A 13,932-nucleotide genomic window follows, 5' to 3' on the forward strand; every position below is an offset into this window, starting at 1 on the left:
TTTAGGGTGTTGTCTACCTTTCTCCCAAAGTCAGCTGGACACGCTACAGCAATCCCTGCAGCCCTTACAAAGATGTGCGGTATGAAAGGTGAATGAATGAATGAATATTGAAAGACTTAATCACTGTCCCAGCTCCTTCTCTAAATTAGCTTCTTGCATTATAATCAGAGATTTTATTATTAGCCCTTTTGTGAAACAATACTACATCACCTTGATCACTAATTTCCTGTGTTTCTGGACAGATGGGAAACTAGGTGAGGTCAGAGTGAGCCGTCGCCTCTCATTAATAATGCTGCTGCAGGTAAAATATAATGAAAACAATTCATAAAGCAATGTAAAATCTATAAAGTTAGAATTTCTTGATAACATTTGACAGTTACTCAGTCAGTGTGGATAGAGCAATGAAAGAAAAAAATCCAAAAACAAAACAATTCCCATTTGCCACTGGTCATTGGGAGACCATAGGAGAATTTTTCTTTGGCTGATAGAAGCTGATTTTCAGGGGAGATGAACCCAGAAGAGCACTACAAATGAGTCAGATTAATTATACCCCAAACCATTAATTTTAAATAAGGGGCAAAAGCAGAGAATGCAGGTCCAAATATCATACAAAGTGCTAATGCAATCCAAATTGGTGAATAAAGATGAAATATCCCCAGGGGCTGTTTTATTGACAAACCTCCACACATTATATAGACTTCAAACAGCCACACATGCAGTGGGCAGCTGGGACGGGGAGCATGGATTGCAGGTGGGGGAGGTGTTAGTAATGCATCTTCCTCTTACACTTTCATCCCTCCTTCCTTTATGTGGACAACACAGCAACACAGGCACCTAAAAAACAAAACAAAAAACAATACAAGAGCCTAATTACAAATTTGGATGTATTCATTCCACAAAGTGATTAACAAGTAATTGGTGTCAAGACTACTAATGAGGCCTTCGACCGTTGTGTTAACCTTTGGTTTTGACGTCTTTGGTTGTTTAAGTTGTCAGCAGACCATATGCTAGAGTAGGGGCAGGCAAACTTTTTGGCCTGGGGGCCACATTGACTTTAAAAATTTGACAGATGGACCGGGTCAGCACAAGATACGATACATATAAAAAACTACATCCGTTAACAGTACATATGAAACATGAAATGAACAAAAGGACTAAAGTATTAACATACTCATCACTTATCATTTAAGCTAAAAGTATAAAGTACAAAGTAACATAAAAAGGAATATATTAAGAAATATTAAATGTAATTTAAAAAAAGATGTAAAACACGAAAAAAAAAAAAAAAATATATATATATATATATATATATATATATATATATATATATATATATATATATATATATATATATATATATAAACATGCTTGGTAGGCTGATTGGAGACAATATGACAGTTGTATATTGTGTATTTATATATATATATATATATATATATATATATATATATATATATATATATATATATATATATATATATATATATATATATATATATATATATATATATATATATATATATATATATATATATATATATATATATATATATATATATATATATATATATATATATATATATATATATATATATATATATATATATATATATAAATACACAATATACAACTGTCATATTGTCTCCAATCAGCCTACCAAGCATGTTTTTGCAATGTGGGAGAAAATCTGAGAACCCAGAGGAAACCCACACAGGCTTAGGGAGAACATGCAAACTCCACACAGGTGGACCAATCTGGATTTGAACCCAGGACTGCAGAGCTGTGAGACCAATATGCTAACCATTCGCGCCAGCGGGCCACCTGAGTGTTATCTTAATTTTACAAATAGTTGTCAGCATCTATTTTGTCCTTAGAGCTTGAAGCAATCATTAGTGATGGGCTGCTGCTGCCGCTGATCCACATCTTTAAAAGTGAGTCATTTAACCTAACCTGCTTGTCATGGGTGACTGCAGAGTAATTGTAAGAAATCATTCATTCGGTGCAATAGTAAAACACATGCATTCCCCTGAAAGAGAAACTGGGATTGTCAAATGTGTTTTAGGGAAGGACTGAATGTAAACACAGTTGTCCATATTTTGTCTGCTTTCATTAATCATTTGTCATGATTGATTGAGGGCTTTTCAGTACTGTGGGCAACTGAGTGGAAACCCCTTCAGACAAAGGTGGATCTACTAATTGCAACAATTTATTATGGGCGTAATGCCCAGCTGTTCCTCTGTATTTGTGACAAAGACAAAGAAATGACAGTCTTTTTTGTGGTATAACATTTTTTCTTTTCTTTTTTTGCAATAGTGATACAAGTTACCACAAATAATCGCTTGCCAATGAATTTCCATGGGATCCCTTAAGGCAAGAAATGTAGAAACTGTTATAATTATGGCTACAAAACGGACCCCCATTTTGTCTTCTCTTTTCCCAATCTTTAGATATGATGGCCATGTATATATAGACAGTGACACAAAATCCATTAAATTTTGATAAATACATAAAATCCTGTCTTTTATTGAATAACTTAAATATACAAATCTTTCATTAACATATGTTTGCAGATTAGGCGATCAGATAATTGAGATATTCTTGATATGTTTATTCCCTCCTGCTTTTCTGCACGGTATTTGTAGATCTCTTCAATAGCTTCTCATCACCAGGACGACAGCATGTGTATCTGCCCTTCCCCTTTCCATCCCTTATCTTCCATCTCTGGACTGCAGTGTGTCTCCACCTTTTGGCAGTGTGCCCAAAGCCTGACATAATGTGTCACTGTACACACATAAACAGCTATTGACCGACTACAAACTACCAAGCTTTCCATTATCTTGACAAGACTATAATTAAAACTGACTTTTGGCCCTTGGGATAGTAATGCAAGAACAAGATTATTTGGTCAACCTTCTGAATGGCCATCTGCTAAAATATTTACCAACCATAATCATGGTAGGAGTGTGAGCAAGCTTTTGAAGTATTTGGTTGCAAGTGAACACCACATAACAGCGCTTAGTAAGATCAATGGGCCCAGATCAGCTATTAATGAATAAGCACTCTAAAAGCTTGTATAGTCAGCCCGGCAGATAGGAAGGTTTTATATTACCAATTTATTTACACAGATAAGTCACAACATTTTGACACAATAATGAGATCCAAAGTAAGAGCTGCAAAAAAAGGAAAAATCTGCCACAACCATTAAATACTACATCAATGATGATGATGTGGCCTGGTGGGCAGGTGGTTAACGCGTCATCTTTACAGTTCCGCAGTTGAGGGTTCATGTATGCTTGGTAGGCTGGTTGGACCCTCTAAAATGCCCCTAGGTATGAGTGTGAGCACGAATGGTTGACCGTCTGCACTGTTTTATAAAAGTATTTTGCTCATTGCATATCTTATCAAGTCTGGAATTTTGAAAAGTTCTCAGTATCTTGCATTACAGTTATGTAACACTATTCCAAAAAAACAACAACAACAGGCTATTTCGGTAAGAATTGAAAAAACAAAGTAAACAAATTTTTGTATTTAATATATATATATATATATATATATATATATATATATATATATATATATATATATATATATATATATATATATATATATATATATATATATATATATATATATATATATATATATATATATATATATATATATATATATATATATATATATATATATATATATATATATATATATATATATATATATATAGTCACCATTTCAGATATTTATTTCTCGTCAACAAACAGTCTGGTCTTAAAAGTTAGGATGCTTTGGCTGTCTAAGCGTGAAATTTCCTCTTTGCATCTTATTGGTTAATGCATGTGCAACCACACGTCTGTCTACCAGAGGAGTCGCTCCCTGAGGACCTTCCCATCAGGCTGCCCAACACCTGCCCCTCCCTCTGGTGACAAGAAATGGTTGGAACAAAGGAAAATACTCTCCACTTGTTTTTCAATTCTTATACATTAGATTCTAATAATTAGAGCCTTCGTTTTAGCATGAAATTAAAAAAATATTAGAGTCCAATCCTGTTTTTAAACTAACATTTTAGCTGTTGTCTCAACTGGCAGCATAATAAGTCTTACATCCATTGTATTCCTTTCCAACTAAAATGAACCAATAACTTCTAATGTAAAGTGTTCAAAGATTAAAAGTCCACAGCACAGTCCGGATTGAATTTGGGGTTTTATTCATACTAATCTTTATCAATCAGTTAATTATCCTGAATGTCCTTCAGGGTGTCCTCTAGGTTAACACAATAGAGACTCCGCCCTGAAAGCAACAAAAATGTGTTATTGATCTCCCCTGGAATACCCAGTGCACCACTGAACGACCTTGAGCAAAATGGTTTCATATATTAACTTTGAAAAAATAATAATGGCTTTGATGGGAACAGTTGAAAAAAAATAGAAACAATGTGACAAAATATTTGTGTCCAAAATGCTCGCACATCAGCATTATCTTCTGAGCAGTGTTGACGTCCAGTCGTCATGCCAGCTTCACGGCCCTCATAATGTAAGTTCTTTTTTTTTTTAATTCATAGTGATTACCACTCACTTAGCGTCCTTGTAAAATGACATTGTAGCCGTCTTTCAAATGTTTGCTTCAGTTACTCCAGTTTCCTCCCACATTCCAAAAACATGCATGTAGACTGATTGGACACACTAAATTGCCCCTAGGTCTGGGTGTGAGTGTGCATGGTTGTCCGTCTCCTTGTGCCCTGCAATTGGCTGGCCACCGACTCAGGGTGAGCCCTGCGATTGGCTGGCCACCGACTCTGGGTGAGCCCTGCCTCTGGCCCAGAGACACCTTGGACTGGCTCCAGCACCCCCCGCAACCCTAATGAGGATAAAGCGATTCAGAAAATGATATGAGAGATGAGATGTAAGGCAATGCGCTAGGTTGCTATCCATAAAGGCAACAGATTCAACAATGTTCGTGCAGGATCCACTTCTTCAGTTAGGTCAGAATTGAATAATGCAAACCCCCTTATATTTCCTCACCCAAAGAGAACAGCCCTTTGCCAGTCACTGCCCTGACTTCACGTCCATTATCATGCTTGGATGCACAATATGCTCCAAGATTGCTTCATGAACACGCATATGCTGAAGCACAAATGCTCCTTTACTATTTCTTGTGAAGAAACTGATAAAATAGGCAGTGATTACAAACAAACTCTTCAGAAAAGAAATCAATTTGGAGGTTGAAACCTTGCTAAATTGCTCTTTTTATACCTCTACTTTTAGAATTTCCTCTTCTCCTGATGTGTGAGGCTACATTCAACATGGCATTGCCCACCTCCTGCTGCCCCACCCTTTGCATCCTCTGAATCCCACCCACTATGCAGCCTCTCCACACGATACTCCTTTTGCTGTATTTGTTACGTCATCTTTTCCTTCCCCTTTTCTTCTACTTGAGCAATTTCAACATCCTCAGAGAGTCACACCTTATGAATTATTTACACCTGCACCACTGAAGGGGACTTCTGCTGCTATGCCTAACCATTTACGTTTCAAAAACATATAGCCGTAGTATTTTCTGAGTTATCACCTTATTCTGCATGTAAGCATTTCTGAGTGTTTCTTCCCACCATGCTTCTAACACCATTAAAATATTAACAATAAACATAATTCACACATAGAAAATTATTCTGAGGGAGAGCGAGAAACCCGAGTTTGATAGTCATCATCTAGATTGAGTGGGAGAGATTTTGGATGGAGATTGACAACGAGTGCCATGAAAAATGTAATAGACAATTAAATGCAAATTGCAAAACCGTACACAAATGAAAAATGAATATGAAACGATTGTGTATAAATTGTGAATTGATCCCCAGTGACCGTCATGCGGCAAACGCATGCTGAGCCACTACTCACAGCTTCAAAATAGAATAGAAAAAAAAGACGGTGTGCCACGCCCTACCCAATGCTCCTATAAGTATTTGCATCTTTACTTACATTTCTGTCCATTTCTACTTAATATAAGTGAAAATATTTTAAAACTCAAAGACATGAGATAGCTACAAATGGTTCAAATTTGATTCAATGCGTGTTGCCTGAACCTATATATTTTATTTTGGATGACTAAATTATATGGAATTAAACATTATACTATAGATCTGAGAGAGAACAGTGGCAGTTCTCTATGTTTTAAGTAAAGCTTTGTGTGTTGGGCGAAACCACACCCTGCACCCTTCTGGAAGAGAAAGAAAGAATAAGCATGTGCAGTGAAGTCATCAGTGAGGTGTGAAGGGGCAGGGTGAACATGTGTCTCTCACATCCTCCCTCACACATTTTATTATTTTCATAAAGAAAACATGAGACATTTTACATACATTTTCATCGAATGATTAATTAATGTTCCATATATAAATGTTTTTACTTGGTCACAATCCAGAATGCTGGATTTTCACAATCAAAAGAAAAATCCAAGTTGTATTTATTAATTATATATATTTATTTATTTTTAATATATTTATCTAAAAATAAATGTACAGCATTATATGCAACTCTAGTATTAGAAGAGAAAAAATAAATGAACACTAAAAAAAGGGTATGCCAGATCTGACCACGCCCTGAATTGCTGATGTTAATGTTCTCCCACATAGCGAACAACCCCCATCCCTCCCCATCTCCATGCACATGAGAACCCCACGACAAAATTATACAACACCCTGCAGTTTTTCTGACAAATATTTTTTTTGGCCCACAGCATGCAGTGTCAACATTTTATTGAGTATATTGTCCTAAAACAGACATAACCAAGGATAACAATTATATTAGAATCTGAAGTGCCCAAATCAAATCCCATTAAGTGTCTTACCCAAGATAATAGAATTTCATACAGCAAAATAAGCCCAGTGTTAAAATAAATCTGATGCTGTACTAAATTGATAAGAGTTACAAATTGCATTATAAAAATACCACAATATCATTGATGTGTCAACCGGACAGGATGATAAAGAACAGTGTTTTGTGAATAAACATGATGACTTGGCTGATTCTCACCTGGGAAATATCTTTTTTTGAAGTGGATGACAGCATTTTTTTTTTCTTTACTGGAAGATGTTTGACATGTTACTAAGGAAGGTCATTGTGTTAGAGCTCTGGGAGAGGGCAGGGTTTATGTGTGGATTAACTGCCCTCACCTGGTAGAAAACGGTACCATACGCCTAATTCAACTTCAAATCTGTCTAGAGCCACGTCGTGGTGTAGATGTAAAATCGCCTGACTGCGGTGCGGGCGGCCTCAGGCTCGATTCCCTATTGTTATAATTGTGAGTGTGTATGGTCATTTGTCTCTTTCTTGGCTGACTGGCGACCAGTCTAGGGTGCAATCTGCCTTTTGCTTGAAGTGATAAATGAGCAATTGATAAGTCATTTCTTTAAATATATCTTTTGAATTAATCGTTTTAAAATCAGTGTTTGGATTTTGAATTCTAATTTAATTTTTAAAATATTTTTATTGCTGGGGGGCCCGGCTGATGAATGGTTAGCGCGTCAGCCTCACCGTGGAGGTACAGGGTTCAAATCTGGGTCAGTTCACCTGTGTAAGGTTTGCATGTTCTCTCTGGGCCTGCGTGGGTTTTCTCCAGGTACTTCGGTTTACTCCCACATTACATAGACATGCATGGTAGGCTCTAAATTGCCCCAGGGTATGAGTGTGAGGTGAAGTTTGTCTCCTTGTGCCCTGTGATTGGGTGGCCACCAATTCAACCTGTCCGCCGGCTTGTGCCTGGAGGCAGCTGAGATAGACCCTAGTGAGGATAAAGCGGTTTAGAAAAATGAAACAAAAATGAAATTTAGCAGTATTTTTCTTTTCTTTTTGTATTGTGGCTGCGACTTTGCCCAAACGTCAGTAACCAATCAGATGGCCACGAAACCTAGCTTTTCTGTAAAATCGCGCATGCGCAGTTCATTTTTAAAATGGCGGCCGTGCAAGGCGGTATGGTCGACGACGTTGAAATGAAGGATATTAAAACAGAACCACCTTTTGAAGCCGTGGTAAACAACAATACTAATGACGGGAAGGCACTTTCTACGTCGTCCGGGCCCGGATCTACTGTTGAAAGTAGTAAACCGGTGGCAGGGGGGCTAGAGGAGAAGCAGACGTTGCTGGCAATTCTGCAATTCCTTGAAAAAAACCAACTGTCTGAGTCTGTCGACATTTTGCGACGTGAAGCTGGATTACCCCTGGAATTGTTCGACTTGAAGCCCGGTGATGCTTCCTCGGGATCTGTAGGTCCAACTGGGACTGTGGAAGGAAGTGGTGTGGAAACTAACGCTCTTCTGAGCCGAGTGACATCCTCCACTGGAGCCCAGGCGCCAGTCAAAGGTACAATAGAAATTAGTACAGAGATGGTTGCTGGACTAAATGATTATCCTCTCTCAAATAATTGCATCCAAGTTTCTATGGGAAAACACATCCTCATATTAGTCCGGTGAATGTACAATTACAGCATATTGACATTAATACGCTAACTTGCCTTTCAGTTCCTCCTGCAGAAGACCAGCCAGATGTGAGTGTGGTATTGTCTGCTTATAGCCAGCAGGGAGACCCAGCACTCTATGAGGTTTATTATAGTGGCTTAAAAAAGTTTATAGAAACAGTTTTGGACTGTCACAGAGCAGAACTGTCCCAAGTTTTCTATCCACTGTTTGTACACATGTACCTGGAACTGGTATACAACAACCATGAGAATGTGGCCAAGGCATTTTTTCAAAAGTGAGTTTCCTTGAAAACATTGTCTTTGTCTGCTTGCTTGCAATTTTACTAGTATCATTCTACTTCTCAGATTCAGCGGGGATCAAGAGTGTTATTACAGGGATGACCTTCAAATATTGTCAGGTTTGACCAAAAAGGAGCACATGAGAGGCAATGAGACTCTGCTGGACTTCCGTACCAGCAAGTTTGTCCTGCGCATCTCCCGTGATTCATATCAATTGCTCAAAAGGCACTTACAAGAGCGTCAGAACAACCAGATCTGGAACATTATCCAGGAGCACCTTTACATCGACATATTTGATGGCATGCCACGTAGCAAGAGCCAGATCGATGCCATGTCTGGTAGTTTGGCTGGAGAGGGCAAAAGAGAAGCCAATAAGGCAAAGGTTAGTTTGCTGTGGAACATGCACTCCTTATTAGGGCTCGTCGATATGGCCTAATAATCAACAAACAAAAAAGACAACTAACAATTTCAGCACTTTAAAGTGCAGCTGACTAAAGCTGCAACGGTCAAATTTGATATAGTTTAAGAAAAAAATCCATATATATGCCTAATCTGATTGTAAACTGCATCTTTTTGTGTGTTAGAAAAATATAGACTATTTGCATAGAGATTTGTGGCACATAACATTTGGTTGATTACAAATCTATTGATTAGGTAACCAAATTATCAATTGTGCATCCTTGGTAGGCAGCATCAAATAAAGAGAGCCTTACACTACAAACCCTATACTTAAAAAAAAACCTCACTACATTTACAAAGAAGATTAATTAAAATCCGCATTGACATCTATGCTTACAGCAGGAAAAAAACTCTTAAAAATGAACGGAGCTTTTGTACCAGTCTGTAAATTCACAGGTGTCACTTTTATTTGCCTCCTAGGTCTATTATGGATTGCTTAAAGAACCTGAAATAGAACTGCCACTTGATGATGAGGATGAGGAAGCAGAAAATGAGGAAGGTAAACCCAAGAAGAAGAAACCCAAAAAGGATAGCATGGGCTCAAAGAGCAAGAAGCAGGATCCCAATGCACCATCACAAACAAGGTCAAAATGACATTTTTTTCATTTAAAACAATTTTGGAATTGAAGTCTAACTATCCTAAAAACTGCTGTGTTTATCAGGATACCTCTTACGGAACTAAAAGACTCCGACAAACTCGACAAGATCATGTACATGAAAGAGGCCACCAAGAGGATCCGTCTGGGACCAGATAACCTCCCGTCCATTTGCTTCTACTCTTTTCTCAATGCATACCAGGTCTGAACCCATACTCACTTTTTCCATTGGTGTTTAAGTGGTGTACATGTGAACTGAATTATTGTATTGTGATTTTTCTTCATGTTTCCCTTGTGCGCGTAGGGTTTAACTGCTGTGGACTTCACAGATGACTCCAGTTTGATTGCAGGCGGCTTCGCTGACTCATCTGTTAGAGTGTGGAGCGTCACGCCAAAAAAGCTACGCAAAGTCAAGTCAGCAGCAGGTAAATACCAATCCTGAGTGAAACACCAGTGCAATCAACAAAAGCAGAACATTTCATAAATAACTACAATCTTCTGGGTCCTAATGGCGATTTTGGGGCTGGGGGACATTATTCCATACTTTTCATGATGTAACCAGTCAACCAATATTTTGTGCCCTACACCTAATTTGGTCCTTCTTTTTCCCAAAGACTTAAATCTGATTGATAAAGAGTCAGATGATGTGCTGGAGAGAATCATGGATGAAAAGACAGCCAGTGAATCCAAGATCCTGTACGGGCACAGCGGTCCTGTTTATGGTATCAGCTTTAGTCCAGACAGGTAATTAAACTGCACTTTACTGCTTCACTACATGTATGCGAGGAATATACTAACAAATGACATGCATTTGTAGGAACTATTTGCTGTCAAGCTCTGAAGATGGCACCGTGAGGCTGTGGAGTCTCCAAACCTTTACCTGTCTGGTGGGTTACAAAGGTCATAACTACCCAGTGTGGGACACCCAGTTTTCTCCTCATGGGTACTATTTTGTCTCTGGGGGACATGACAGAATTGCCCGGTAAGAATAGGGATTTTTTAAATCTATTTATTTATTGCTTCACAAATTTTCAAGACTGTTGTGTATCACAGACCCACCTGTTATGTGCTTAGAAAAATGTTTAACATGGTAGTATAAACCCACTCGACACTTGAAAATCATACGCCATCCAGAGTAAAATTATACTTTGCTCTATCATTATTCGGCATCCTGCCTTACATTTTTATTTTTATAAGGGTAAATAACCTTAGTTGAAGGCAATCACCATGTCAGATACACAGAAGTTTCCCCATAAAAGTTTTCACTGTCTTCTTATCAACTATCTCTCTCCTTCAGTGTATGGGTTACAGACCACTATCAGCCTTTGCGCATGTTTGCCGGCCATCTGGCAGACATCACTTGCACCCGCTTCCACCCAAACTCTAACTACGTGGCAACAGGATCATCTGACCGTACGATCCGGCTCTGGGATGTTCTGAATGGGAATTGTGTCCGGATCTTCACTGGACACAAGGTAAAAAAAATTAAAACACGTTAATTGTTCACAACTCCAACAAAGGGCCGGAAGAAAGTCTGAACACTTTGTACTGTCTCTTCCAGGGTCCTATCCATGCTCTGTCATTCTCTCCCAATGGGAAGTTTTTGGCTTCCGGTGCAACTGATGGCAGAGTTCTTCTTTGGGACATTGGTCACGGACTAATGATTGGGGAGCTCAAAGGCCATACAGACACAGTCTACTCTCTGAAGTTCAGCAGAGATGGTGAAATTCTGGCTTCTGGTGAGTGATTTGTAGACCTTGTAACCCACTCCACTTGTTAATGAAAATGTTGTTTTGTAATGAACACCTGGATAGCTTTCATGGAGTTGGTTCAAAGCCAACTTGTAAAACCCAGTTTGAGCCTGCTCCCAAAAGGCCTTAAAAAAACAACATATTCAAAGTAATTGGGTAAAATGGCATGTCATTTGTGCAGTGTGGCTGTTAAGCTCTTTTCAGGATTGACTCGTTTTTTTGTACTTAATACAAGTGGTATTCATACAGCAATCTCTCAAATATTGCGGTTAATGTAGACCAGGCATGACCGCGATAATTGAAAAATAGCAAAATAGGGTCACCCCTATTAAAAATATATATATTTATTTTTTTAATTCATTGCTGAGTCTTAGTAGCAAGCGACTTTTTTTTGAGTTTCAGCGTGGATTTTCACTTTTAGTTAATTTGTGATAGTTGAGGGATTACTGTATACACAGTGTAGCTAAACAATAAACACTTACCTCTTCAAGTGTCTTGTCTTTCAGGTTCTATGGATAACACAGTTCGTTTATGGGATGCCACGAAAGCATTCGATGATTTGGAGACAGATGATTTCACCGCAACTACAGGACATATTCATTTACAAGATAACTCGCAGGAACTTTTACTTGGTTGCTACACAACTAAATCCTCTCCAGTCCTACACCTTCACTTCACCCGCAGAAATCTACTATTGGCAGCAGGGGCTTACAATCCATAAAACCTTTCATTGGGGTGAGATTAAAATAAAAAAAATAACAAGTGACTGATATTTTGGACAATGTGAACAGCTGTAATGATAATGTATGTAATATTTTTTCCATTCTTAGATTCAACTGTTGTGACCAAAATTCACTTATTGGCTACCATTGACAGTGGCTGAAAATGGCAGCCAATGAGTTTGTGTCCTACATTGGTACCTTTGTAATGGAAAATAATGTTATATGTAATTACAAGTAAAGCTTTACACGAAGCTCCAACATTTGTATTATAGTGATTTTATAATTAAACATGTAAATAAAACAGTTTTTTTCATGTTTTGGGCATAATTCATCTTTATTGTTTACAAAGGAAAACAAACAGTTTATTCCAATCACATCCTGCTTCCTTCACTACCAGCAAGTAGAAATCAAATTGTACATCTGCAAATGAGACAAACATCATACAGTTCAATGATACAAAATAGTATTTTTGCACAATTCCATTTTCTGAAAGGAAAAGTATACTTACATTACTTTTCAGTGACAGCAGCTTGTTTCTTGGGTTTTAATTTGAAGAAAAGGGCAATTGCTGCTATGCTGGCATATGTGGCCAAAACACACTGCGAGAAGAGGTCCATATATTTTATTTAATGTGAGTAAAAATAATAGCCATCCAATCCATTACTAACTATGAGTCAAATTAAATTATTATTTGGATATGGAGAGCAAGTAACCTTAACTTACATTTCTCCTGCCGACCATGGTGTACGAATTGAAATACTTGGCAAACCCAGTAAATTGGTGCTGGGATCCTGCGTCATGACCTCCCATGATGGTTTGTGAGTCTATTAGATGGAGGGGAGGATCACTCAGTTATACCATTCTTCATTCATCATTAACATCACACCTCAGAACGAAACATATATTAGCCTTTTGACTTGAATGTCATTGGTGCACTATTGACAACACTTCTTTGTCAGGAAATTAACGTATTCAATGTCTGCCATTCTGCCACAAAACGGAATTCCAGCAAGTAATGTCTATTCAAATCAATAGAACATCCAGTCTGACATTGGAGAGTTGGGATAGTCAGTGTTCAGTTGTTAGCATGAGCTAAAACTTAGCTAGTGAATGTATTACCACGCCATAAACTTGTTCTAAGTTAATATTTGCAATGCATAATATAAATGAAAGTATATGCACTATTAATGCCATCTTAAAATAGAATACCACCAAAATCAAATGACACTCTTACCTGAAGACCTTGGAAAATACTAGCTTAAGCGAATCTCGTGCCCTTCAACGGAGGCCCTATTGCGAGAATTGAAAGGAAGTCCCACCTCCTCCAGTCGATAAATTCCTTGATAGCGCATATTTAGATAGCTAGATGCATGGTGCTCTCTGTAAGTCATCAGGCATGGTCTTTACAATTTGTTGGCCATCTTGTGTCAGTGCCATTTGGTCTAAAATAAATGGCCAGTGATGCGTGTTTTTGAAATAGTAAAAAGCGTCCGAGATACAATATACCCTATACTTACCATTATTATAAATTTTTAACATGCCCTCCTGAATCACTACTGAGTTAATATAGTTAAGTATAAATGAAACAGTTAGCAACATTGAGAGTGTTTTAGTGCAGAAAACCACTTTATACTTAGGTTCGCTCCAAAAGAGAATTCTACTTCT

At 37.8% G+C, this 13,932-nt stretch overlaps 2 protein-coding genes across 2 annotated transcripts; one reads left to right on the plus strand and one right to left on the minus strand.

The window, feature by feature from the left end:
* Positions 1-7,934: 7,934 nt before the first annotated feature.
* On the plus strand, positions 7,935-12,578 carry taf5 (TAF5 RNA polymerase II, TATA box binding protein (TBP)-associated factor). Its single transcript, XM_077719725.1, has 11 exons — positions 7,935-8,345; positions 8,504-8,735; positions 8,806-9,121; positions 9,619-9,782; positions 9,861-9,996; positions 10,099-10,219; positions 10,409-10,538; positions 10,612-10,776; positions 11,092-11,269; positions 11,356-11,533; positions 12,052-12,578. Exons 1-11 carry the CDS (start codon positions 7,937-7,939, stop codon positions 12,264-12,266), a joined length of 2,244 nt encoding a protein of 747 aa, XP_077575851.1. The 5' UTR covers positions 7,935-7,936; the 3' UTR covers positions 12,267-12,578.
* A 4-nt stretch (positions 12,579-12,582) lies between these two features.
* Positions 12,583-13,661, minus strand: atp5md (ATP synthase membrane subunit k). Its single transcript, XM_077719726.1, has 4 exons — positions 13,502-13,661; positions 12,991-13,091; positions 12,776-12,866; positions 12,583-12,687 (listed from the first exon to the last, which is right to left on the minus strand). The coding sequence occupies exons 2-3, from the start codon at positions 13,075-13,077 to the stop codon at positions 12,777-12,779; spliced, it is 177 nt and encodes a 58-aa protein (XP_077575852.1). The 5' UTR covers positions 13,078-13,091; positions 13,502-13,661; the 3' UTR covers positions 12,583-12,687; position 12,776.
* Positions 13,662-13,932: the final 271 nt, after the last annotated feature.

This window comes from Stigmatopora nigra, chromosome 6, assembly GCF_051989575.1.
Source record: "Stigmatopora nigra isolate UIUO_SnigA chromosome 6, RoL_Snig_1.1, whole genome shotgun sequence".
In the NCBI taxonomy this organism is placed as follows: domain Eukaryota; kingdom Metazoa; phylum Chordata; class Actinopteri; order Syngnathiformes; family Syngnathidae; genus Stigmatopora; species Stigmatopora nigra.

What these genes read in the sequence shown, in the direction of transcription:
- taf5 (XM_077719725.1), top strand. Translation starts at nt 7,937, where the DNA reads ATGGCGGCCGTGCAAGGCGGTATGGTCGACGACGTTGAAATGAAGGAT. An exon ending in AGCCCAGGCGCCAGTCAAAG is followed by an intron (nt 8,346 to 8,503) that starts GTACAATAGAAA and finishes CTTGCCTTTCAG; the next exon opens with TTCCTCCTGCAGAAGACCAG. An exon ending in GGATCTTCACTGGACACAAG is followed by an intron (nt 11,270 to 11,355) that starts GTAAAAAAAATT and finishes TGTCTCTTCCAG; the next exon opens with GGTCCTATCCATGCTCTGTC.
- atp5md (XM_077719726.1), bottom strand. Translation starts at nt 13,077, where the DNA reads ATGGGAGGTCATGACGCAGGATCCCAGCACCAATTTACTGGGTTTGCC. An exon ending in CCATGGTCGGCAGGAGAAAT is followed by an intron (nt 12,867 to 12,990) that starts GTAAGTTAAGGT and finishes CTCTTCTCGCAG; the next exon opens with TGTGTTTTGGCCACATATGC.